The sequence below is a fragment of the Mobula birostris genome, chromosome 5, assembly GCF_030028105.1.
Source record: "Mobula birostris isolate sMobBir1 chromosome 5, sMobBir1.hap1, whole genome shotgun sequence".
Taxonomy (NCBI): Eukaryota; Metazoa; Chordata; class Chondrichthyes; order Myliobatiformes; family Myliobatidae; genus Mobula; species Mobula birostris.
In genome coordinates this window covers 204,885,020-204,911,235 of record NC_092374.1, presented here as the reverse complement: position 1 = coordinate 204,911,235, position 26,216 = coordinate 204,885,020, and the positions used below count along the sequence as shown (strand labels likewise).

The window sequence follows — 26,216 nt, the reverse complement described above, 5'->3', positions numbered from 1 at the left end:
GAATGTCACCATACACAACACTGAGATTCATTTTCATAAGGGCATACACAGTAAATGAAAAGAAATAAAAACACAAGCAAAGTAATCACAGAAAGTAAATAAGTGATAAATATCAAGAACATGAGATGAGACCTTGAGAGGGGAGGGACAGCGCACTGAGGGATCACGGGTTAAGGGCGAGGAACTGCCTTCAGGCACTGAAATTATGGTATTGTTTTGCACTGCTGTAACTATATACTATACTTTATACTCTATTCTTGGTTGCTGCAACTGTAACGAAACCCAATTTCCCTCGGGATCAATGAAGTACGACTATGACTATGACAATATGTTATAATTATGAGGTCTTGTCAGTGTTAGTCTTTGGTTTGTTCTGTTTTTTTTTGTGATAATACTCCGGAGGAACATTGTATTATTTCTTAATTCATGCATTTATAAATGACAATAAATGAGGACTGAGTGTCCTCATAATCTATCTAAGAGGGGCTGCACTGACGGAATGGGTAGCACTGAGGACGAGTACCATCGGTTGAGCTAAATGTCAATCACGTGAATACTGGTATCCTATTGGGGAAAACCCGTTCGGGCCCTCCCGCCTGAAGGTCCCGCCTTCCCACCTGCCAATTATGCGGTGTCGGCGCACTGATAGCGGGGCCGGGGCCGGGGCCGGGGCCGGGGGGTGGAGAGGCTCGTATGTCTTTCGGAGGGCGGGGCGAGAGAGCTGCCTCGCCGCCCCTTCGCTGACGTCATCAGTGCGTCTCAACCGTCGGCGGCGGGGTTGCCCGGGAGACGCTGGAGGCGCATTATTTGAATCTGCCGAGGTAAGGGGACTGGGCCGCGGGCTGCGGGCCCCGAGTCGCGCTCGCTCGCTCGCTGGGTGGAGGCTCGGGACGGCGGTGACGGTGAGGGGAGAGCGGCGGCCGTGACGGTGAGGGTGAGGGGCGCGGCGGTGGGTGGAAGACGGAAGGAGAGGCTGCCAGTGTCGAAAAGCCTACGCTCTGCCATGCTGACACTTTAAATGACAGCTCAAGTCCTAATTATTTAACCATCTTTTTGTCTTTTTATTTTCATGTTTTGCACCTGATCCCGTTATAAAGCAGTTTGCACTACGTCTGTATGAAAAGTGGTCCAGAAATAAGTTATTGTTTCTAACAAGTCCCTTTGCCCCTCAGATTTTTAAACTTTCTGCCCGCTTAGATAGAAGATACTTTATACCTTTATTCTCTCTACCAAGGTGATTGATCATACACTACCGGACACTGCATTCCGTCTGCCAATCTCCTAATGTTACCGGTCCAAGCGCTTCTGCAGACTCCCTGCTTCCTTAACACTCTCTTCCCCTCCACCTGTCTTTGTATCGTCCTCAAACTTGGCCGCAAAGCCATCAATTCCGAAATTCCGACATCCACATCATTAGCGTGATATACAATGTGAAAAGTAGTGATCCCTACACTGAACCCTCCGTCACACCGCTAGTCACCAGCAGCCAGGTAAAAAAGGACCCCCACCCCTTTATTTCCTCAATTTGCTTCCTGCCAGTCAGCCAATCCTCTATCTATGTTAGTATCTTTCCATGGGCTCTCTAATGGCAATTTTGCAATGTGATAACCGATTGGGTGATTATAGTTTATGTCCTATAGAGCATTGGACATTAACACCAGAAATTCTATAGATGCTGGAAATCCAGAGCAACAAACCCAAAATGCTGCAGGAGTAGCAAGTAGTAGGGAAATAAAGAGCTCTTACAGGGTTGGTATCAGGGAGTGAACATCTGTAACAGGCTCAACTGGCCTTAGCTATAAACTGCAGGCCAAAGTGAACTCAACACAAATAAGAGAAAACCTGCAAATGCTGGAAATCCAAGTGACACAGACACACACACACACACACACACAGCTGGAGGAAATCAGCAGGTCAGGCAGCATCCATGGAAAACAGTACACAGTCGAAGTTTCAGACTGAGATTTTTCATCAGTATTGTGTGTGAAATGATGGCTGTTTATTCTTTTCCATTGATGCTACCTGACCTGCTGAGTTCCTCCAGCACTTTGTGCGCGTTGCTCTGAATGTGGAACATTACAGTATACTGTAGTAAAGACCCTTGTTGTGTTGGGCACGTGGCCAAGTGGTTAAGGCGTTCGTCTAGTGATCTCAAGATCGCTAGTTTGAGCCTCAGCTGTGGCAGCATTTTGTGTCCTTGAGCAAGACACTTAACCACAGATTACTCTAGTCTGTGCGAGGAGTGGCGCCCCACACAGACTTCCAATCTGCGCCTTGTAAGGCATGAAAATGCCCGACGCAGGCCTCTCATGGTCTGAGTCGACATTCTCCAAAGACCCTCAATGCTGTGCCTCCCTGTTAATCTACTTGCAGATCAGTCTAGCACCTAATGAAACCAATATTCGAAGAAGAGTTGACAATGCAGATATTGAGAAGATATTTCCTCTGGTGGGGGAATCATATTCTAATTGCAAAGAAAGCACAACAGCACTCTACTTCCTTCAAAGGCTGTGGAGATTCAACATGTCCTCCCAAACCTTGACAAACTTCTACAGGCGTGTGGTGGAGAGTGTATTGACTGGCTGCTTTATGGCCTGGTATCAGAATACCAATGCCTTTGAATAGAAAGTCCTACAGAAGGTAGTGGATTTGGTCCACTACATCACAGGTAAAACCTCCCAACCATTGAGCACATCTACATGAAATGCTGCTGTAGGAAAGCAGCATCCACCATCAAAGATCCTCACCACCCAGGCCGTGGTCTCTTCTTGCTGCTGCCATCAGGTAGAAGGTACAAGAGCCTCAGGACTCGCACCACCAGGTTCAAGAACAGTTACTACCCCTCAACCATCAGGCTCTTGAACAATAGGGGATAATTACATTCATCCTATTGATGTTCCCACAACCAATGATCTCACTTTTTGTTGTTTCGTGTTCTCATTATTTATTACTAGTCATTTACAGTTACATTTCAACAGTTTGTTATCTTCTATTCTTCTGCTCTTTCATTGATCCTGTTTACAGTTACTGTTCTCAGATTACAGTTATTGTACTCAGGAAACTGAAGCTCAGGGTGATATGTACTCTGGTAATGAATTTTACTTTGAACTTTGGAATCTAATTCTAAGGCATAGGTTTAGAATAAGGAGTCCTCTATTTCTTGTGCAGCTGAGGGGTAATTTTATCTTTCAAAGATGATTTATTGAAAACACTGAAAGCCAATTTCTGGGCTCTCACAGCCCAGCATTATGATGAAGAGGCCGATAAGCGGTACTGGGGTACTAAACAAATACTTTACATTGGTATTCATCAAGGAGAAGGATAGGGAGGACAGTGAGTTCAGAAAGGGGCGTGTTACTATCAAGAATGAGAAGGTGTTTGATCTTCAGGAAGGGTACTGATTGTGGATGATCAGCCATGATCACAGTGAATGGTGGTGCTGGTTCGAAGGGCTGAATGGCCTACTCCTGCACCTGTTGTCTATTGTCTATTGACCTTCAGGAGCATAAGTGCCCAGGGCCAGATGGGATTATTGAGAGAGGCAAGAGAAGAGGAGACTGTTGGGTTCTTGTTGGAAATCTCTGTTTCCATGCTTGCCATAGGCAAGGATGGGTCCGGGGCGGGGGTGGGAGGGGGGATTGTGTGGTGGGGAGGGGGGGGGAAGAGGAGTACAGCCAAAGTTGTTCAATTAATGAATGGCAGTAGAGACAAACCAGGCATTTTTCAGCTGGTGAGCCTTGTATCCATGGTAGGGAAACAAATAATAAACATCTTATTTATAGTGTACTTTTCATGCAGATGATGTAGTTCAAAGTGCTTTGAGGCCCTCCATTCATCAGGGTCGACCATGGATATTGTGTTCTAGCTGTCTACATGATGTACACGCCAGGACAGTACGATATGAAGAGCAAGTTGTTGCCCACGTGGCAGGCTTGTCCTCTCCACACAGCTGATGAATCCAATGGAACTGCAGAGACTGATACAGTTTGGCACCAGTGGCATCACGGCAGTTGCCGTTCAGCATTGAACTCAACAAAGGGACTTCAGCTCTGGATTTTTCCTCGGGGGTTTAATCCCAAAGCTTTCCTCGTGAGTGGGTATAGCCGCAAGGCAGTGGAGGTTTGAGATCAGAGTTTTCCTTCTAGATGAGCTGCCAACCACGGCTATCCTCACCACATTCTACAGAGGTTGTATTGAGAGCATCCTGAGCAGCTGCATCACTACCTGGTTGGGAAATTGCACCATCTCGGATCGCAAGACCCTGCAGCGGATAGTGAGGTCAGCTGAGAAGATCATTGGGGTCTCTCTTCCCACCATTACAGACATTTACACCACACACTGCATACGCAAAGCAAACAGCATTATGAAGGATCCCACGCACCCCTCATATAAACTCTTCTCCCTCCTGCCATCTGGAAAAAGGCACCGAAGCATTTGAGGTCTCACGACCAGACTATTGTAACAGTTTCTTCCCCCAAGCCATCAGACTCCTCAATTCCCAGAGCCTGGACTGACACTAACCTACTGTCCCCTCTACTGTGCCTACTGTCTTGATTTTTATTGTAATGCCTGCACTGTTTGTGCACTTTATGCAGTCCTGGGTAGGTCTGTAGTCTGGTGTAGTTTTTGTGTTGTTTTACGTAGTTCAGTGTAGTTTTTGTATTGTTTCATGTAGCACCATGGTCCTGGAAAACATTGTCTCATTGTTACTGTGTACTGTACCAGCAGTTATGGTTGAAATGACAATTTAAAAAGTGACTTGACTTGATTTGAATTGACAAGCCCTATCTGCCCGATCAAAGTGCTTTACAATGGGATAAAATGCAAATGTGAAAATAAAAGACAAAAAGGTATTAGTTAAAAGTGAGGTTAAGTAAATAGGTTTTGTGTTGGTCTTTAAAAATGTCAACTGAGTCTGCATCCCTTTAGTTTTTAGATATTGAATTGCACAGTTTAGGAATATAGTTCAAAAAAAGCTTTAAAATCCTATTGGTGAAGACTGTTGGTACAATTTGTAAAAGTATAGTTGGCATAGCTCTGTGTGGGGCCCGTCATGCCTCACAAACTGGATGGGGGATTTTTGTAGAGGGTGCAGATAAGGCAGTGTTTGTTGTATACATGGATTACTCTTTACAAAAGGAGTTCTGTCACTGTGCAACCTTCCTTTCGTGTTTTCATTGTCAATGAAATATTTTCAATGTGATACCATGCAAAAATGGAAGAACTGGTGTGATTTATCAAATATTTGAACTGCAGGTAGCAACAATAATGAGTGGACGACCTCGCGGAACAGCCAAGCGGAGGGGCGCAGCACCCAAGCGAAGATCACCGCTGAGATTATCGCCGGCAAGGCCACCACAAAGGTTGCCGAGGTCTCCCAGAAGGTCACCAAGGGCAGAACAAGAGAGTCCCCGTGGGAGACCGTCCATTAGCCCCAGAGCCCCACAAAGTAAGACAGTTTCACTCCCGTTGTTCGCTTTCGTCTGTCTCAAATAAGGGACAGATAATGTAGACAGTCAAAAGTGAACAACTTCCTTTCTCCATGAGGTGACAGTCAATGCTATTTCCAAATAAAATTTATTGGGAGCACACTGTTACTATTTAAATAAAGGAATAGAAAATTGAACTTCAACAGTACAAATTAGTTCACATTATTTTTGTCCTTCAGAACCTGCAAGTAGGACATAGAACAGTGCAGTGGGCCACAACGTTGTGTCAACCAAATCTACAGCAATGTCAATCGAACCCTTCTCGTCGCATTTTTCTTTCATCCATGTGCCTATCTCTTAAGTGTCTCTAATGTATGTCTCTTAGGTACAGAGGAGATGACAGGGGTAAGTTTTTTACACAGTGAGTGGTGAGTGTGTGGAATGGGCTGCTGGCTGCACTGATGGAGGCGGAAACAATAGGGTCTTTTAAGAGACTCCTGGATGGATACATGAAGCTTAGAAAAATAGAGGGCTATGGGTAAGCCTAGGTAGTTCTAAGGTAAGGACATGTTCAGCACAGCTTTGTCGGCTGAAGGGCCTGTGTTGTGCTGTAGGTTTTCTATGTTTCTGTGTATCAGCCTCTATCACCATTCTTTGCAGGAAGTTCCACGCACTCACCACTTTCTGTGTAAGGAACTTGCTTTTGACGGTCCCCTTCTCCCCCCCCCCCCCCAATACTTTCCTCCAAACACCTTACAATTATTCCCTTGTTTTAGCCACTTCCATCTTGGGGCAAAAATCTAGCCCATCGCCCCATGGGCTTTGTTGACTTCCCTGTTTTTCCTGTGTCTCAATGCCCTGAGGCTGTTCTTCAGTTGAGTGTTCTGCGCAAGCAATCTACGTGGCTGATGGCTAAGCAACATCTACTAGAGGTGATTGAAGGAGGATTTCTGGGGTGAGTCCAGGTAACGCCACACTACCTCAAATTTGGAACCGGACTGATTAGTTGCAGGGATTGGTGAGGGATATGGCGGAGGGATTGGAGTCGGAGTGATAGGGCTAAGGAACGGGAAAGCAGAAATAAATCAAAGTTAGCATGCAACAGAGATGATAGGGACAGGCAGGAGATGAGGCAGAATCGCAGCCAGTGGGATGAGTTACAGGGCAATAGAGGCGTGGTACAGTTAAAACAGAAAGCAACAAATACTGGACTGAAAGTGTTGTATTTCAATGCATGCAGCATAAAAAATAAAATGGACGATCTTGAAATTCAGCTACAGATTGGCAAGTATGACGTTGTGGCCATCTCTGAAATTCGGCTAAAGGATGGCTGCCATTGGGAGCTGAACGTCCAAGGATATACGGAGATTTGGAAAGATAGGTTAGAAGACAGAGGGGGTGGTGCGGCTCTGTGATTAAAAAATAATATTAAATCATTGGAAATAGATGACATTGGATTGGAAGGTGTAGAGTCTCTATGGGTTGAGTTAAGAAATGGCAAGGGTAAAAGGACCCTAATGGCAGTTGTATACAGGCCTCCAAACAGCAGCCAGGATATGGATTACAAATTACAGCAGGAGATAGAAAAGGCGTGTCAGAAGGGCAATGTCATGATAACTATTGGGGATTTTAACATGAAAGTGGATTAGGAAAACCAGGCCAGTACTGGACCTCAAGAGAGAGAATTTGTAGAATGTCTAAGGGATGGCTTTTTAGAACAGTTTGTTGTTGAGCCCACTAGGGGATTGGCTGTGCTAGACTGGGTGTTGTGCAATGATCCAGAGGTGATAAGAGAGCTTAAGGTTAAGGAACCCTTAGGGAACAGTGATCGCAATATGATCAAGTTCACTTTGAAATTTGAGAAGGAGAAACTTTATTTCAGTGGAATAAAGGAAATTACAATGGGTTGAGAGGAGAACTGGTCAAGGTTGACTGGAAAGGGAAAGCAGAGCAGCAATGGCTGGAGTTTCTGCGAAAAGTGAGGGAAGTGCAAGACAGATATATTCCAAATAAGGAGAAATTTTGGAATGGAAGAAGGACACTACTGTGGCTGACAAGTGAAGTCAGAGCCAAAGTACAAGCAAAAGAGATAGCATACAAGGATGCCAAAGCCAGTGGGAAGATGCAGGATTGGGAAGCTTATAAAAATTTGCAGAAGGAAACTAAGAAGGTCATTAGGAAGGAAAAGATGAATTATGAAAGAAAGCTGACGACTAATATCAAAGAAGATACTAAAAGCTTTTTTAAGTATATAAAGGGTGAAAGGGAGTTGTGGGTAGATACAGGACCAATAGAAAATGACGCTGGAGATATTGTAATGAGAGAAGCAGAGATGGCAGAGGAACTGAATGCGCATTTTGCATCAGCCTTCACAGTGGAAGACATCTGCAGTATACCGGACATTCAAGAGTGTAAGGGAAGTGAAGTATGTGCAGTGAAAATTACGACTGAGGAGGTGCTCAGGAAGCTTAATGGTTTGAGGGTGGATAAATCTCCTGGACCTGATGGAATGCACCCTCGGGTTCTGAAGGAAGTAGCTGGAGAGATTGCGGAGGTATTAACAATGATCTTTCAAGAATCGATAGATTTTGGCATTGTACCGGATGACTGGAAAATTGCAAATGTTACTCCACTATTTAAGAACGGTGGGAGGCAGCAGAAAGGAAACTATAGAACTGTTAGCCTGACATTAATGGTTGGGAAGTTGTTGGAATCGATTGTTAGGGATGAGATTATGGAATACCTGGAGGCACATGACAAGATAGACCAAAGCCAGCATGGTTTCCTGAAAGGAAAATCCTGCCTGCCAAACCTACTGCAATTTTTAGAAGAAATTACAAGCAGGGTAGACAAAGGAGATGTAGTAGTTGTGGTGTATTTGGATTTTCAGAAGGCCTTTGACAAGGTGCTGCACATTAGGCTGCTTAGCAAGATAAGATCCCGCGGAATTACAGGTGAGTTACTAGCATGGGTGGAGCATTGGCTGATTGGCAGAAAGCAGAGTGGGAATAAAGGGAAACACGAGGAATTCTGCATAAGAAATTACAGATGGGGAGCAGTGAGAGATGGTTTCACTGAACTCCCGTCGAAGAGAAGATTTAAACTTCTTCAGTGTAGGAAGAAATTACAGATGGGGAGCTATTCTGGCTGGTTGCCGGTTATCAGTGGAGTTCCACAGGGGTCTGTGTTGGGACCACTGCTTTTTACGATGTATGTCAATGATTTGGACTATAGTATTAATTGCTTTGTGGCTAAGTTTGCCGATGATACTGAGATAGGTGGAGGAGTGGGTAGTGTTGAGGAAACAGAGAGCCTGCAGAGAGACTTAGATAGTTTAGGGGAATGGGCAAAGGAGTGGCAAATGAAATACAATGTTGGAAAGTGTATGGTCATGCTCTTTGGTGGAAGAAATAAATGGGCAGACTATTATTTAGATGTAGAGAGAATTCAAAATGCAGAGATGCAAAGGGACTTGGGAGTCCTTGTGCAGGATACCCTAAAGATTAACCTCCAGGTTGAGTTGGTAGTGAAGAAGGTGAATGCAATGTTGACATTCATTTCTAGAGGTATAGAATATAAGAGCAGGGATGTGATGTTGAGGCTCTATAAGGCACTCATGAGACCACACTTGGAGTATTGTGTGCAGTTTTGTGCTCCTTATTTTAGAAAGGATATACTGACATTGGAGGCGGTTCAGAGAATATTCACGAGAATGATTCCAGTAATGAAAGGGTTACCATATGAGGAAAGCCTGGCAGCTCTTGGGCTGTATTCCCTGGAGTTCAGGAGAATGAGGGGGATCTCATAGAAACATTCAGAATGTTAAAAGGCCTGAACAGATTAGATATGGCAAAGTTATTTCCCGTGGTAGGGGAGTCCAGGACAAGAGGGCACGACTTCAGGATTGAAGGACATCCATTTAGAACAGAGATGCAGAGAAATTACTTTAATCAGAGGGTGGTAAATCCGTGGAATTTGTTGCCATGAGCGGCTGTGGAGGCCAAGTCATTGGGTGCATTTAAGGCAGAAGTAGATAGGTTCTTGATTAGCCAGGGCATCAAAGGGTATGGGGAGAAGGCAGGGGAGTGGAGATGACTGGAAGGATTGGATCAGCCCATGATTGATTGCTGGAGCAGACTCGATGGGCCGAATGGCCTACTTCTTCTCCTATATCTTATGGTCTTGTATTTGGGGAAAAAAGGTGCTGGCTGTCCAATCTATAAATGCCTATTAATTATCTTGTATATCCCTACCAACGGCTTGCTCAATCTATCCTGTAGTCCAGGCACATTCCTGGTAAATATCATTGGTATCCTTTCTGATGAGGTGACCAGAATTGAACAAAATACTCTGTATGGTATAACCAGCACTTTCTCGAGCTGCTTTGTGACTCTTAACCTCAGTCCCTCAATGAATGAAGATCAACACACTACTTCAACTTGTACACCCTATCAACTTGCACAGCAACTTTGAGGGATCTATGCATGTGGACCCTGAGATAACTCTGTTCCTCTACACTACTAAGAATCTTGTTCTCAACCTTGTATTCTGCCTTCAAATTCAACCTTCCAAGTGAATCACTTCACACTTTTCCAGATTAAACACCATCTAGCCACTTCTCAGCCCAGTTCTGTGTCCTGTCGATGTCCCGTTGTAACTTACGACAACCTTCAGGAAGTATCCTGGTAAATCTTCTCTGCACCCTCACTGAAGATTCCATATCCTTCCTATCATGAAGTGACAAGAGCTGATCACAATGTTCCTAATGTAGTCTAACCAAAGTGTAACGCTCTCATTGTGCTCGTAAGCCAACTTGGCTCGTTAGCCAGCTCTGCTAACAGCCACGAGACTCACAAACAATATACGTCTCGGGTCCGTATAATTTTGGGTTCAAAATTGCAACATCGTGATGAAAAAAACCTTGATTAAATTTAAATTAAAAAGAAAGTATATGTACCAATCTCAGGGAAGAGAAAAGAAAATACTAAAAGGGCCCATTACAGTTAAACCTGTCCAATGTGTCTATAAAGTTGGAGCTCATCATGGAGTTGTCATTTACTCGCATGCTGGACCCATGATCTTCATGGAAGCACACACTGATCAAAATCCACCTCGAATAAACGGGCTGCCTCAGGAGTACTGGCCCTTCCTCCTTGGAGCCATTCATCTGCACAAGACACAATGAGCTGTTTGGTCTTGCTGATGTTGAGTGCAAGATTGTTGCTGTGATACTACTCAACTATACGAATCATAAGACATAGGAGCAGAATGAGGCCATTCAGCCCATCAAGACTGCTCCACCATTCCATCATGGCTGATTCCGGATCCCACCCAACTGCATTCACTTGCCTTCTTGCCATATTCTTTGATGCCCTGACCGATCAGTAAACTATCAAATTCTGCCTTAAATATACCCACGGACTTGGCCTCCACTGCAGTCTGCGGCAGAGCATTCCAAAGATTTATTATTCTCTGGCTTAAAAAAAAACCCTCCTTACCTCTGCTCTAAGGTTGCCCCTCAATTTTGAGACTGTGCCCTCTAGTTCTGGATACCTCCACCATCGGAGGAAACATCCTCTCTACATCCATCCCATTTGGTTCTTTCAACATTCAGTAGGTTTCAATGAGATTCCCCTGCATTCTTCTAAATTCCAGTGAGTACAGGCCTAAAGCTGCCAGATGCTCTTCATATGTTAACCCCTTCATTCCTGGAATCATCCTCCGAACTCTCTCCAATGACAACACATCCCTTCTGAGATATGGGGCCCTAAACTGTTATAAAGGCTCAGCATTATCTCCTTGCTTTTGTATTCTATTCCCCTTGAAATAAATGCCAACATTGCATTTGCCGCCTTTACCACAGACTCAACCTGTAATTTAAACTTCTGGGAGTCTTGCACAAGGATTCCTAAGTCTCTCTGCACCTCTAATGTTTGAATTTTCTCCCCATTCAGATAATAGATTGCACTATTGTTCCTTTTACAGAAATGCATCATCATATATTTCCTAACACTGTATTCCATCTGCCACTTTTTTTGCATATTTTTCCAATTTGTCTAAGTCCTGTTACATTCGTATTGCTTCCGCAGCGCTACCTGCCCCTTCACCTATCTTTGTATCATCCACAAACTTTGCCACAAAGCCCTCAATTCCATTATCCAAATCATTGACAAGTACTTCGTGCAACAGAGACTTGCCTTCCAATGGCATTCTGCGGCATCTTACCCTCTGTCCCTTTCGCAGCTCCCATCAAAAGCCCCAAACCCAGACCACTGTCCATCACAAATCTCTCTCCACCCCGTCCTCTCTAGAACTTTCTCCCAATTCCACCAAACTGATTGGAAGCCCTTCCGAATGTCGACTGTACTCTTTTCCATGGATGCTGCCCGGCCTGCTGAGTTACTCCAGCACTTTGTGTGTGTTGTTCTGTTAACCATTTGAGCTGATGAATGGCGATTCAAAAAAGTGTTTTTTTGATAGTTTTATTTTTTACTTTGACTTTTAAAAATTTCAGAACCTTGCTAAGATGCCACGAAAAAAATGACACTACTGGAAAAAGTTGCTCTATGGGACCAAACAGAAAGTCATTCACTTATATATTGACAGATGGCAACACTATTTCATGCAGGAAGGCAATGAAGCCAGTCCATTATCTTTACTGATTTTCTTCATTTTCAATCAATCAAAAGAACACAGCAGCATACAGTGGATGAATTTCTCTGTCAATCATTTATTAATTTGTTACTCAGTTAAATGATCTTCAGTCTTTTTATTCATTTTTAACCATTTCCATGAAACCAGCTAATTGGGATAGCTGCTTAATTGTGTTAAATTTTACTGGTCCCAATGTGTCCCGATTAGCCAAAATGAGTATTATCAAAATGCAGACTTGCTGTTGAACTCTGTAAAACTTGGATTGCCTGTTTGTAGGGCCGCGACCAGCTGCCTCACGTCGGAGGTTCCGCCCGGGCACCAGGGCCTTGAAGGAGATACGCCAATATCAGAAGTCAACAAATTTGTTGATAAGCAAGCTGCCATTTAGCAGAGTGGTGAGTGGCAATAAGCTCTGATACTGACTGCTAACCGGAAACGACAGTGCTCTTTCCAGATTGATTTGTATTGTTGTCATCAGTATGGGCGAAGGGTCCAGCTCTGTTTGGTGTTGGGATTCAAGAGTTTCTAAAGTAATTTCCAGTAACAAGTGTAAAGGAAAACAAAGTAATTGTTACTTCAGATCCAATGCAATGCAAAAAAAAATCACAGTAAGATAAATACAATAATACTAACACAATCAATACAAATACATAAGATACTGTAGCTTACATACATAGATTTTATGTCCATAAAGTGACACTAGGCACAGGAACAACTAAACATAATGTGACTTTGACAGGAAATGATAAAATACTGGTGGGGGTGTGAACACGTGGGTTAGTGGATGGAAGTGTTGATGCTTGGGGAAAGTAACTGTTTTTGAATCTGGTGGTCCTGGCATGGATGCTACATAACATCTTCCCAGATGGGAGTGGGACAAACAGTCCATGAGCAGGGTGGGTGGGGTCCTTCATGATGTAACTGGCCCTTTTCCGGCATTCTTCTGTCTGTACTGTATTTCCTTGCTGGCAGGTCGGCTGGGACTGCTGATACATTGGGCAGTTTTGACTACCCGTTGTACTTGTATCACAATGTTATCATTTTTACTTGCCAAAGATTATCAGCTGTGGGAAGCACATTTGGGTTGTTCGAGAATTGGCAGTAAAACGAAACCCGTTCAAAAAAAAAAAGGTTGCTTGCCACGTTGTCAGGGACAATTAGTGGGCAGTAGATGCTAGCTGTCAGCTTTCCTTGTGTTGGTCTTGCTGATAAAACAGACTACATCTGGATTCTGGAAATTGGGCAGAAATTTGTACTTCATCAGTACAGACTCACATAGAACCCTGTCTGAATTTGGGTAGCATACTTTAAGAAGTAGTCCGATTTAGAAAAAAAAGGATTAAGATAATATGAGCAGTGACAAGTGGCTTCAGGGATGAGAGAATCATACTTTGTACCAGAGGCCCCTCCAATCTGATTGTTTTCTGTGATTTCTGTGGTGGGTGGTCGTATGAACAGCTAGTACATATCACAAGTCCTGGTTATGTGACCATTGACGCCAGGCAGACAGTCTCTGGAGTATCCATAATGGCTGCGGTTACCTGTCTTGTAAAGACGCTGCCCAGAAGAAGGCGATGGCAAACCACTTCTGTAGAAAAATTTGCCAAGAACAATCATGGTCATGACAGGTGGAAGATAATGATCGTCCACGTCATATGATGATGATGAAATATGAAAAATAAGTAATGATAAGTAAAGATAGTGAGGTAGTGTTCATGAGTTTATGGACTGTTCAGAAATCTGGTGGCATTGGGAAAGAAGCTGTTCCTGACACTGTGTGGGCATCTTCAAGCTCCTGTACCAGCTCCCTCATTGTAGTAATGGGAAGAGGCTTTGTCATGGATGGTGATGGTCCTTAATGATGGATGCTGCCTTTTGAAGATGTCCTTGATGATAAGGAAGTTAGTGCCCATGAAAGCTTGCTGAGTTTCTAACTCTCTGCAGCTGTTTTCAATCCTCTGCATTGGTGTCTCCACATCAGAAGGTAATGCAGCCAGACAGAATGCTTTCCACAGTACATCTGTACAAATTTACTAGTCTTTGGTGACATACCAAATCTACTCAAATTTCAAATGAATTCACTTCATCTTCCTGGGGTTTACAGACAATTCCTTTGTCTTGCTGATGCTAAGTGCAGATTTGTTGTTGCGGCACCACTCAGACAGCTGATTCATTTTGCTCCTGTATGCCTCCTCGTCACTATCTGAAACTCTGGCAATAGCAGTTGTGACATTGCGCTGTGCCTAGCCACACTCTTGACTGTAGAGAGAGTAGAGCAGTGGGCTAAGCATGCACCTGTGTTGACTGTCAGTGAGGGGGAGAAGCTGTTTGCTATCCACACTGACTGATTTCCTGATGGAAGTCAAGGATCCAGTTGCAGAGGGAGGTTTTGGAGCTTGTTGATTAGAACTGATGTTGAATGTATACTAGTCTTGAACTCGTCATATGTTCATCGCATCTTATTCTCCTTATCAATTCCCCTTAAATCTTAACACTTATCTACACGAGGGATAACTTATAGTGGTCAATCAGCCTATGAACTACATGTGTTTGGGATGTGGGAAGAGATTGGAGTACTAACGTGCTTGAGTTTAACGCAGTCAGCGCAGAAGTCAGGATTGGACCTGGGTTGTGGTGCTGACCGGCTCAAGCTGCTTCACAATACCTCCCCATGTTGCACGATGGAATGTCAACAATGGCAGAATCCATTTAGAGAAGGATGCAAAGTAAAAACCCGAAAGATGGGAGACTTTGGAGATGATGAAATTTGGCAAAAGGCTGGTTCGGAGATTGGGGGCACAGTGGGTAGACCACTTGTTCAAATGGAAAACTTAAAGCTAAAGCAAACACATCAACAAGGAAGTGATACACAGATGAAATGCTGGAGGAGGTCAGCAGGTCAGACAGCATCTATAGAAATGGATAAACAGTTGAAGTTTTGGGTTGAGCCTCTTCATCAGGACTGGGGGAAAAAAATGTGAGAAGAAGCCGAATAAGGAGTTACGGGGGGTGAAGGAGGATAAGCTAGAAGGTGATGGGTGAATTCAGTTTGATGAGGGAGGGGGGGATGAAGTAAGAAGCTGGTAGGTGATGGTTGGGAAAAGTAAAGGGCTGGAGAGGAAGTAATCTGATGGGGGGGAGAGTGGACCATGGGAGAAAGGGAAGGAGGATGGGCACTGGGGGAGGTGATAGGCAGATGAGTAGAAGAGATAAGAGACCACAGTGGGGAATAGAAGAAGGGGAAGGGGAAAAAATTACTGTAAGGACAAATTGATGTTCATGCCATCAGGTTTGGGCTACTTAGATGAAATATAAGATGGTGTTCTTCGAAGCTGAAAGTGGCCTCAACGTGGCAGAAGAGGAGGCCATGGACTTGCATATTGGAATGGGAATGGGGGTAGGAATTAAAATGTTTGGCCACTGGAAAATTCTGCCATTGGAGTGGAGATGCTCAACAAAATTTCAACAGGAAAGTATTTGTGACGTACATGTTTTCTAGTATCATGAAAGGGTCGTGTTCTAAGAAAACATTCCATTAAACAAAATTTTGTGACTTGAAATTTGATTATGGGTACTTTACATTTCTAAGGGCTACTGTAAGTGCATACTGTGTTCTTTTAAAACACTGAAAGATTTTCAACTCGAAGGCACATATTCTGAACACTCAATGGTATTGAGTTGACATTTCACAAATCACACATTTCTTAGTTGAGAAATGCCTATAGAAAGGCACAGAGGGACCTGGGCAGCACGATGGCATAACACTATCACAGCAGCAGCATTCTCGGTTCGATCCCCTATGGATTCTGTGTAGTTTGTATGTTCTCCCCTTGAATGTGTTGGTTTTCTCTGGGTGCTCTGGGTTCCATAGGAGCAGGATTACACTCAACATCAGTAAGAGGAAAGAGCTGGTTGTTGACTTCAGAAAGGGTAGGACGAGGGAACGTGAACCAATCCTCATAGAAGCATCAGAAGTGGAGAGAGTGAGCAATTTCAAGTTCCTGGGCGTCAGGATCTCTGAGGATCTAACTTGGTCCCAACATATCGATGCACCTATAAAGAAGGCAAGACCGTGGCTATATTTCATGAGTTTGATGAGATTTGGTTTGTCATCTAAAACACTCGAAAATGTCTACAGAGGAGAGCATTCTGACAAGCTGCATCACCGTCTGGTATGGGGAGGCTACTGCACAGGACCGAAAGAGACTACAGAAAGTTGTAAGATTAGTCAGCTCCACCTTGGGTTCCAACCTCCATAGTATCCAAGACATCCTCAAAGAGTGGTGCCTCGGAAAGGTGGCATCCATTATTAAGGACTTCCATCACCCAGGACATGCCCTCTTCTCATTGTTACTGTCAGGAAGGAGGTACAGAAGTCTGAAGGCACACACTCAGTGAATCAGGAATGGCTTCTTTCCCCCTGCCACCCAATTCCTAAATGGACATTGAACCCATGAACACTGCCTCATTTTTTAAAATATTATTTCTGGTTTTACACAATTTTTAATCTAACTATTTAATATACACATACTTACTGTAATTGATTCACTTTCTTTCTGTATTATCATGTATTGCTGCTGCCAGGTTAACAAATTACACACATATGCCAGTGATATTAAACCTAATTCTGAATTAGGCCATTTGGCCTGTCATGTCTGCTCTGCTTTTCCATGACTGATTTATTGTCCCTCTCAATCATTCCCCTGCCTTCTCCCTGACATTCTGACTAACCAAGAACCTATCAACTTCCGCTTTAAATATAGCCAATGAACCAAAAGTGGCAATGAAATCCACAAATTCACTATTTTGTGGCTAAAGAAATTCCTCCTCATCTCTGTTCAAAATGGACATCCACCTATTTTGAGGCTGTCCCCTCTAGTCTTAGACTTTTCCACTCCAGGAAACATCCTCTCCACATCCAGAGGAGAAGATATTTCCTTCCACATTCCAAGGATGTACGTGTTAGTCGGTGAACAGTTCACATGGGTGTAGGTGGGCAGTGCATAGTCTGGGTCCAGAATGATCTGTTACTATGTTGTATTTCTAAATAAAAAGAAAAATTATCCTGCAGGTGTTTAATATAGGCACAGATTCTGCTAGTTGTCACTCACAGGGAAATTGGTATACCGTCACCAGCGATTCTCACAAATTTCTTCAGATGTACAATGGAAAGCTCTATGACTGTATGGTATGGGGGGCGCTGCACAGGATCAGAAAGAGCTGCAAGCTCGGACAATTCCATTGTGGGCCTGAGCCTCCCTGCATGCAGGACACCTTCAAAAGGTGATGCTTCAAGAAGGCGGCCCCCACCATTAAGGACCCCCATTATCCTCTTCTCATTGCTACCATCAAGGAGGAGGTACAGAAGCCTGAAGACACACACTCAATATTTCAGGAAGAGCTTCTTCCCCTCTGCCATCAGATTTCAGAATGGACTATTAGTCCATGAACACTACCTCACTATTTTTTTTTGTTTTTTGATCTCTCTTTGCACTACTTATTTAATTTAATTTTATACATAAATATATTTATTATTGTAATTTATTTTCTTATTCTCTATTGGAATGTAAAGCTGTTGCAAAACCACATTTCATGACATATACTGGTGATATTAAACCTGATTCTGTTGGGGTGACTAGAGTCAGCGTGTGCACTCAGTGAATAATGTGAGTCATTTTATTTAATTACATCAATAATTTAGATTTATTTGACGTTTTGTTCTGGGGCTTTATCTTTCCAGGTTCGTGAGGTGGCTTCTCGGTTCACAAGAGGTGCCGATTTCAGATGGCAAGCAAACGCTTTATTGGCACTGCAGGAGGTAAGGATTTCCCTTGCCAACTCCTTACCACAGTTTGTCTTTCAATGGCCCGCAGGAAAGAAAAGGCAATCTATCAGAAGTATCTCAGAGGGCAGAGTAATGCTTGGAAATAAATGTGGGTGGGACTGAACAAACACATGAGGGAGCCTTAAGACCACAGCTGGAGTTCTGCTCCGGGATTATCCAGGACAGTTCTGTCCACAACCCAGCGCAGACTTGGAATTGGGGCACAAGAGATTCTGCAGCTGCTGAAAATCCAGAGCAACACACACAATGCTGGAGGAACTCGGCAGGCCGGACAGCATCTATGGAAATGACAAGCAGCCGACGTTTTGATCTGAGACCCTCATCAGGAATTAAGGTCCATCAGTGTAAAGGCAAGTGAGGGTGGAAAATCTAGTAAGCAAGGGGTAGGGTAAGGAAACTAAATAAACCAGACTTCATCATTTATGGTGCGGCAACAGGCCCTTTTGACCCAATGAGCCCACACCGCCAGATACACCCATGTGACCAATTACCCACTATCCCTTATGTGTTTGAAATGCGGGAAGAAACCAGAGGACACGGAGGAAGCCCACACAGTCACAGGGAGAAGTTATAACCTCCTTACAGACAGCGGCTGATTCATTGTTCTCACCATTGTGTTACTCAGCCACCCAGCTACTTGTTTCCCCAAGGGCTGGTAAGTTCCTCAAAAGCAGGTCTGCTGCAAGAGGTCTAGGCAATTACACCTTTCTCACAGCCGGTAGTAGGAACGGGGCCAGAAGTTTGTATTTGTTTTTGGCAGTAAGCTTTCTATTCAAGGGGTTAGCTGGGCTAGTTCTTTCCACAACACAACAGAGACATGACTTGCTGGAAAGCTTTTGTGCTGTAAACAGCAGAAATCTATCTTGAAAAACAAATACATTAATTTGGTCTCAGTGTGACCAAATTTCCCTAATCCTGCCCTGTCCACACCACCCCCTAAACAAACACCAACATTTCGGTGTAATTCACCCACCTCTTTCAGGGTGGATGGTAAGAAACTATTCTCAAGTTCAATTATCATTCAACCATCAGATGAATTCAGCCAAGTGAAACGGGGTTCTCTAGGGCCAAGCTGCAAAACACAGAGCCAAGTTACATATAACTAGAATAGCAGAAAAACATGCAGTGATGAAAAAAAAATAATATAGCCCAGTTCCTGAGTGTCGTGGCCTGTAGGTTGATGGTGCATGAGGTGTTGTCCTGGAGCCATGTTTCTGCAAGAACAGCCCTCAGCAGTTCCTCATGTTGCACAGCGCGGATGCAGACGAAAGCTACTTTGCAACTCTGTAGCAGAGTTGTCAATAATCAGAAGACAGAGGTTTAGGGTAGGGTGTAATAAGTGTAGAGGGGTTGGTTCTGTGGAAGATGTGTTTTTAACTTGGTGTGTAGCTGGAATCGAAATACAGCTTGAGGTCATGGTGGAGCATCATGTACAGGAGCTGGGATGTTATGTTGAAGTTGTATAAGACCATAATATATAGGAGCAGAATTAGACCATTTGGCCCATCGAGTCTTCTCCACCATTTCATCATTGCTGATCCAATTTTTCTCTAAACCCCAATCTCCTGCCTTCTCCTTTTATCCCTTCATGCCTGACTCATCAAGAATCTATGAACCTCTGCCTTAAATGTACGTAAAGACTTGGCCTCCACTGCGGCCTGTGGCAAAGAATTCCACAGATTTACCACGGCAAAGAATTCCACAGATTTACCACTCCCTGGCTAAAGAAATTCTTCCTCATTTCCATTCTAAAAGGATGCTTCTCTATTCTGTAGCTCTATCTTCAGGTCTTACTCTGCCACCATAGGAAACATTCTCTCCACATCCACTCTGTCAAGGCCTTTCACCATTAAATAGGTTTGAATAAGGTCTCCCCTCAGTCTTCTGAATTTTAGTGAATCCAGGCCTGGAGCCATCAAACACTCTTCATATGACAAGCCATTCAATTCTGGAATCATTTTTGTGAACCTCCTTCAAACCCTCTCCAGTTTTAGCACATGCTTTCGAAGATAAGGGGCCCAAAACTGTTCACAGTACTCCAAGTCAGGCCTCACCAGTGCTTTATGAAGTTTCAACATTACATCCTTGCTTTTATATTCTAGTCCTCTTGAAATGAATGCAAACATTGCATTTGCCTCCCTCACCACAGACTCAACCTGCAAATTAACCTTTAAGGAATCCTACACAAGGACTCCCAAGTCCATTTGCTCCTCAGTTGTTTGTATTTGTTCTCCATTTAGAAAATAGTCAACCCTTTCACTTCTTCTACCAAAGTTCATTTCCCGACACTGTATTCTAACTGCTATTTCTTTGCCCATTCTCCTAATCTGTCTGTCTTTCTGTAGACTTTCTACTTCCTCAAAACTACCTGCCCCTCCACCTATCTTCTTATCATCTTCAAACTTTGCAACAAAGTTATCAATCTCATCATCCAAATCACTAACATATAATGTAAAAAGATTCAGTCCCCTTTGGAACACCGCTAGTCATCGGCAACTAGCCAGAAAAGGTTCCCTTTATTCCCACTCTTTGCCTCTTGCCAAACAGCCAGTGCTCTATCCATGCTAGTATCTTTCCTGAAATACCATGGGCTTGTAGCTTGTCAAACACCCTCGTGAGGCACCTTGTCAAAGGCCTTCTGAAAATCCAAGTACACAAAGTAAATCGATTCTCCTTTGTCTATCCTGCTTGTTATCTCTTCAAAGATTTCCAACAGATTTGTCAGGCAAGATTTTCTCTTGAGGAAACTATGCTAACTCGGCCTATTTTATCATGTGACTCCAAGTACCTTGAGACCTTATCCTTGAGACATTTTCCCAACCACTGAGGTCGGACAAACAGACCTATATTTTCCTTTCTTCTGCCTCTCCCTTCTTGATGAATGGAGTGACATTTACAATTATTCAGTCTTCCGGAACTATTCCAGAATCTAGTGATTCTTGAAAGATCATTACTAATACCTCCACAATATCTTCAGCCAACCCTTTCTGAACTCTGGGCTGTATAACATCTGGTCCAGGTGACTTAACCACCTTCAGACCTTTCAGTTTCCCAAGAACCTTCTCTCTAGTTATGGTAACTTCACACACTTCATGCCCCCTGACACCTGGAACTTCCACTATACTGTTAGTGTCTTCCACAGAGAAGACTGTTGCAAAATACTTATTTGTTTTGTCCACCATTTCGTTGTTCCCAACTACTGCCTCTCCAGCATCATTTTACAGTGGTCTGATGTTCACTCTCGCCTCTCTTTTACATTTTATGTATCTGAATACACTTTTGGTGTAAGTCGTTGGTGAGATCAAATTTGGAGTATTGTGTGTGGTTCTGGTCACCTACCTACAGGAAAAGTATGAATAAAACTAAAAGAATAGAGGGAAAATTGACAATGGTGTTGCTGGGACGATGTGAGTGACAGGGAAAGGGTGAATGATTATGATTTTATTCCCTGGAGCATAGGAGAATGAGGGGCATTTTGATAGAGGTTTGCAAAGTTATGAGGGGTATAGACTGAGTAAGTAAAGACATACTTTTTCCACTGAAGTTGGGTAAATCTGGAACTAGGGGTCCAGATAGGAGCTCTATATGAGGTCATTCTTGCTTTCGGCCATTAGGCTCTATAATGAGTCGACCTATAGCCAGGGAAGTGATGACCTCCTCCTGTTAGATTGTTTCAGGTAATGCATTTTTTATTCTTTCTAATATTTGTATATCTGTGCTACTGAAACACTGTAATTTACTTTGGGATCAATGAAGTATGTCTATCTATCTGTAGGTTAAGGGTGAAATTTAATGAGAACCAGAGGGGGCATCTTCTTCACTCAGAGTGTGTGGAGGGTGTGAAACAAGCTGCCAGCAGAAGTGGTGGATGCAGATTTAATTTAAGAAAACTTCATGGATGGGAGGGGAATGGAGGACTATGGTCCAGGTGCAGGTGCAGGTCAATGGAACTCGGTAGAATAACAGTATGGCAGGGACGAGATGGGCCGATGGCCTGTACCTGTGCTGTAGAACTCTATCACACTACTCTTTTCATGGTAGCTTAATTGACAATCAATGTAAGAAGTTATCAAGGTGCCTTGCATAGCAAATAAAGATATTGAGGATGGTGTAGATGCATGGAGTAGCAGAACAAGCTGTCTTTCAGAGCGGAGATGACATAACACCGACAGTGGGCAGTGTAGGGCACTGTTGGGTCTTTGTTCAGAGGCTGGCTCCTTTATTATCAAGTTAAAGACTTTGTAAAAATAGGCCAACTCTGGCAGATAGTCAACCCTGAACACCATGAACTCTCAAGTTTAGCCATTGTCTGTCATTTATAATTTTTAAAGTAGAGGATGTTGGAAATAATGAAACAAGAACTGCAACCACTGGGGGAAGTGACACTGTACAATTGCCTAGGCATACTATGACCACTAGAAAACTACTTGCATGTAGTTATGTGAAATACAAATTAAACAGCACAGAATATACCAATCATACAGTCCAATCCAACACCTCCCGTTTCTATTAACTATGCAGTCTTTTGGGATTAAATTGCTCCCAGAAAAATCCCATGTTAAATGACACTTAAGCAAAAATACATTTGTTTTTTAATTGAATGCTTTTAGCAATTTGCTATTTTTATTAAAACAATTTTCTGAAGCAACTTCCATACTCACATCTGTGAGTAGACAGCCCCTTGTCCCTGTTGGTGTGATCCTCGGGTTTTTTAATCTCTGCCATTAAATTGATATAAAAAGAAGCCACTTTCCAAAAAAAATAACCTCATCTGCAAGTCTGGTTTAAAAAAAACTGGAAAAGGTTGTTTAAATCCCAAACAATAGAAAATCTGCAGATGCTGGAAATCCAAGCAACACGCACAAAACAGCCCGAAACATCAACTGTACTTTTTTCTATAGATGCTGACTGACCTGCTGAATTCCTCCAGCATTTTGTGTGTGTTCCAGAGATTGTTGAAGATTGTTTAATGACATTTCCTGTAAGGAGAATGAAGTAATTCTTACTCCAGATCCAGTGCAGCACAATAGGGGCACAATGTCAAATCCAGCTTGATCTGCAGTGACTGGAAATGTTGACTGATTTCGCTCTCTGTAGGTAAAAGGAAGATAAAAAAGATTACCTTTTTACAATTACATGTACGTGGAAACATACAGTAAACACATTGTTTGTGTCAACGACCAACAAAGCCCGAGGGCCCTGTGGCTGGAGGCTGCCACCTTCTGGCACCAACATAGCATGCTAACAACTCACTAATCCTAGCCCCTAATGCGAGAGGAAAGTGGAGAACTCGGAGGGCGTAAGGTCTTTTCTGCTGCCTTTAATTTCGTAACTGAGCGATTTGTCCTTGGTTGTGTTCTGCAGGCAGCGGAGGCGTTTCTGGTGCTGCTCCTGGAGGATGCCTACCTCTGCACCTTGCATGCCAGGCGAGTCACCCTGTTCCCCAAGGACATACAGCTGGCCCGGAAGATAAGGGGAATCCAGGCAGGTTTGGGTTAACACAGCAGAACCCAGTATTTTGGCCAGCTCTTTCCCTCCCTCCTTTGTGCACCTGTTGCAAGAAAACTTCTCTCACTTCTAACAAGGAGACAGGACTACTTACCAGAAGCGGTGGGATATACGAACTGTGTTCTGCCACCTCGTTCCTGGGTGACTCTCTGACTATACAGCGTTGTGGCATGCTCATTTTGAGTAGACGCTCAGATATTTTAAGCCTTTTTTAAAACTTTAATTGTGCTGCAAAGTACTACTAATTGGTTGATGTCAGCAGCTGATGACACAGTGCATATTAGCTGCCTTCAGTGTGTCTACTAGTATGCAAACTGGCTAGCATTTCTTCGCTTCCCACTCTCTGAAAGCAAGCCAAGCTTACTGGATTGAGATGTGTTTGTGGAGTATATAAGTTTATTGATCAGGCTGTGCTTGTGATTGGGCATGTGTATCTCTATCTCATCCTCTCCTGAGCACAAACTTCACTGAGGTAAATTATCACGCACTTGACTAATATGAAACTGCGGACTGTCGTCTGAAATGAATGTGAAAACATGGAGTATTTGGTAAATCTAAAAGTGATCATTGGGGTGGGGCCTTTAATGATCTGGCAAGGAGATTAATACTACCTTCTCCTCATCGTACCCCAAAGAATGAATGCACCTAGCAGAGGAGGGGGAGTAAAATAACTCGGGCCCTATCTTGTCACTCCTCCAGTGAAGTTTCTGCACGTGCTGAGGATGAGATTATCTAAGCTGTATCATGAACCAGAGGGGCAAATCAGTATTTGATAAGGTTAATGCTGACTGCTCCTGTCATTAGTAGTTCCAGCCAACAAGAAACTGGCCATAGGGAGATCCTAGCCAATGAAAGCATTGGGTTTGCACTCCCTAGATTGTTTTTTTCTCAAGCTTTAAGAGCTGGTTTTAATTATTTTTCCTTTACTTTTGGTATGTAATGGATTTTACTCAATTTTTAAAACACATATACATTTATGATGGTTAAGTTTCCATACCTTTGCAGGCAGAAGGATAGCCCCATTGGTAGTGTAGGGACTTGTACTGATCTGCCCTACCATGACACCTTCATGGTGGGACCAGAGTAGTTGAAGGTTGAGACTTTGTTCCAACCCCAACATGTGCTCCGCTGACGTTGTACAGCCCTATACATTTCTCGGGGGCCTTCTCTAGTTATTATTGCCTGGTGACTTAAATCTTTTGGAAATACAGGGGAGATTTGGATAGAAAGTGAAATATTAATCATCTTGTAGGCTTTATTTTAAAGATTTATTCAGGGAGACTCTTTCTAACTCAGTTATTCTCCTCTGAAGTAGCTTTTTGACTAACATATTGGCTAAAATGTCCCAAGCCAAGTGATTTTAAATATTAGCTTCATCTATGTTTCCTTGTAGTAATTGTTTTAAATCACTCAGTTAATCCTTTTAAAATTTAAACTATTTTTACAAGCATTTTCTATTGGCTTTTCTAAACCACCCCATAAGAAACCTTCCTCTGGTCAAAGAACTGCCATATTTTCAACCAACCAGAAATTGGTTTCTTCGAAATTTTGACCCAAACTCTGCTGCCTTACAACTCTGTGAATGGTAGGGTAGATTGCAGGAAAAACTGGAAGACATAATGTGATTACTTGTTACATAACAAATAGAGCAATTATGCCAGATGCTGAGGTGGAGAAGATTGCTTTTAATTTCTAATTATCCTTCCCACTTCAGGGCTGGCTTCTCTCTGTGTACCAACTCATTCAATGTGTGCTTGAGGGAAAGGATGAGGGGGAGAGCTATGGACTTTTACCTGTTTAGATTTTTAAAAATTGTAGTCCATTTAAAACAGTCATTACTACATATATATTTTCCTCTCTTGTGTTGTCCATGGCCTATCGCCAGATCTGAAGCATTATTGCTTAATAGTCATACATAAATTATGCAAAGCTCCAAACTTTCCAAGGTGTAGACCTTCTGGCCCTTCATGCATGTGCTGGCTCTTTGAAAGAGATTAGCACCAGTACCCTGCATTTAGCCTGCAAACTTATCTGTTGAGCATGAATCTTGTATATATCACCACGGGTACACAGATCTCATTTAATGGTGCTCCAGTTATACCACAGAATTCTCTTTTCTCTCTCCCTGGAAAATATGAAGCAAGGTCAAACTTACTGGCTGGGTCAGGAAGACCAGCTAGAAGTTCAGAAGGGTATTGGTCCATGCGTTACTTCTTACTTACTGACCATTATGCCACTGCTGTTTAGGGCAGCAATGAAGGTCCTCCATCGCTCTCTGTCCTTGGTCACTCAGATGTAGAAGGCTTTTTTGTTGCTGTTTCCACAAAAATTTGTTTGACCAGTCGGGGTTGTTAGCCTTGAGCTGAACCCCTGAACCTGGAGGACCGGTGGATCACTCTTAGTCTAGTCTCTACCCTTTGACCTGTTTGGCTTGAGTGACCCTACCAAGAGCCAAAGCATAAAGTCCTGACTCCAGCCAGCATTGCTCTCTGGGTCATTGAGACATGCAAGCCTCCAAACCCTACCACAAGTTTGTCGTCATGGCCGACGTGTTACTTGTATAAAGCACAGGTATTGTAGATCATGACTTTTTCCAGTCATTAGCCCTAGAAGATGGGATCCTGCCATGTACAAGAGAAATGGATTAATGTGGGGCATGTTTCCGAGATTTGGGGTGGTAAATAGTGTTTAAATAAAACTGTTGATAATTATGATACAGGAAAAATGTGGTTGACTTTTCCTGCTACAAAATGCAGTGAAATAAAGGTTTGAGTATTGGA

The 26,216-nt window shown here is 43.2% G+C and overlaps 1 protein-coding gene across 2 annotated transcripts; it reads left to right on the top strand.

Annotated features, from left to right (window-relative positions):
• The first annotated feature begins 743 nt into the window (after nucleotides 1-743).
• On the top strand, nucleotides 744-26,216 carry LOC140198311 (histone H3-like centromeric protein A). Of its 2 annotated transcripts, none has more exons than XM_072259384.1 (5): nucleotides 744-821; nucleotides 5,257-5,449; nucleotides 12,360-12,478; nucleotides 17,824-17,901; nucleotides 23,293-26,216. In XM_072259384.1, the coding sequence occupies exons 2-5, from the start codon at nucleotides 5,269-5,271 to the stop codon at nucleotides 23,425-23,427; spliced, it is 513 nt and encodes a 170-aa protein (XP_072115485.1). In that variant the 5' UTR covers nucleotides 744-821; nucleotides 5,257-5,268; the 3' UTR covers nucleotides 23,428-26,216. The 2 variants fall into 2 exon arrangements, with proteins under 2 accessions (XP_072115485.1, XP_072115486.1); XM_072259385.1 differs by lacking the exon at nucleotides 744-821 and adding an exon at nucleotides 852-928.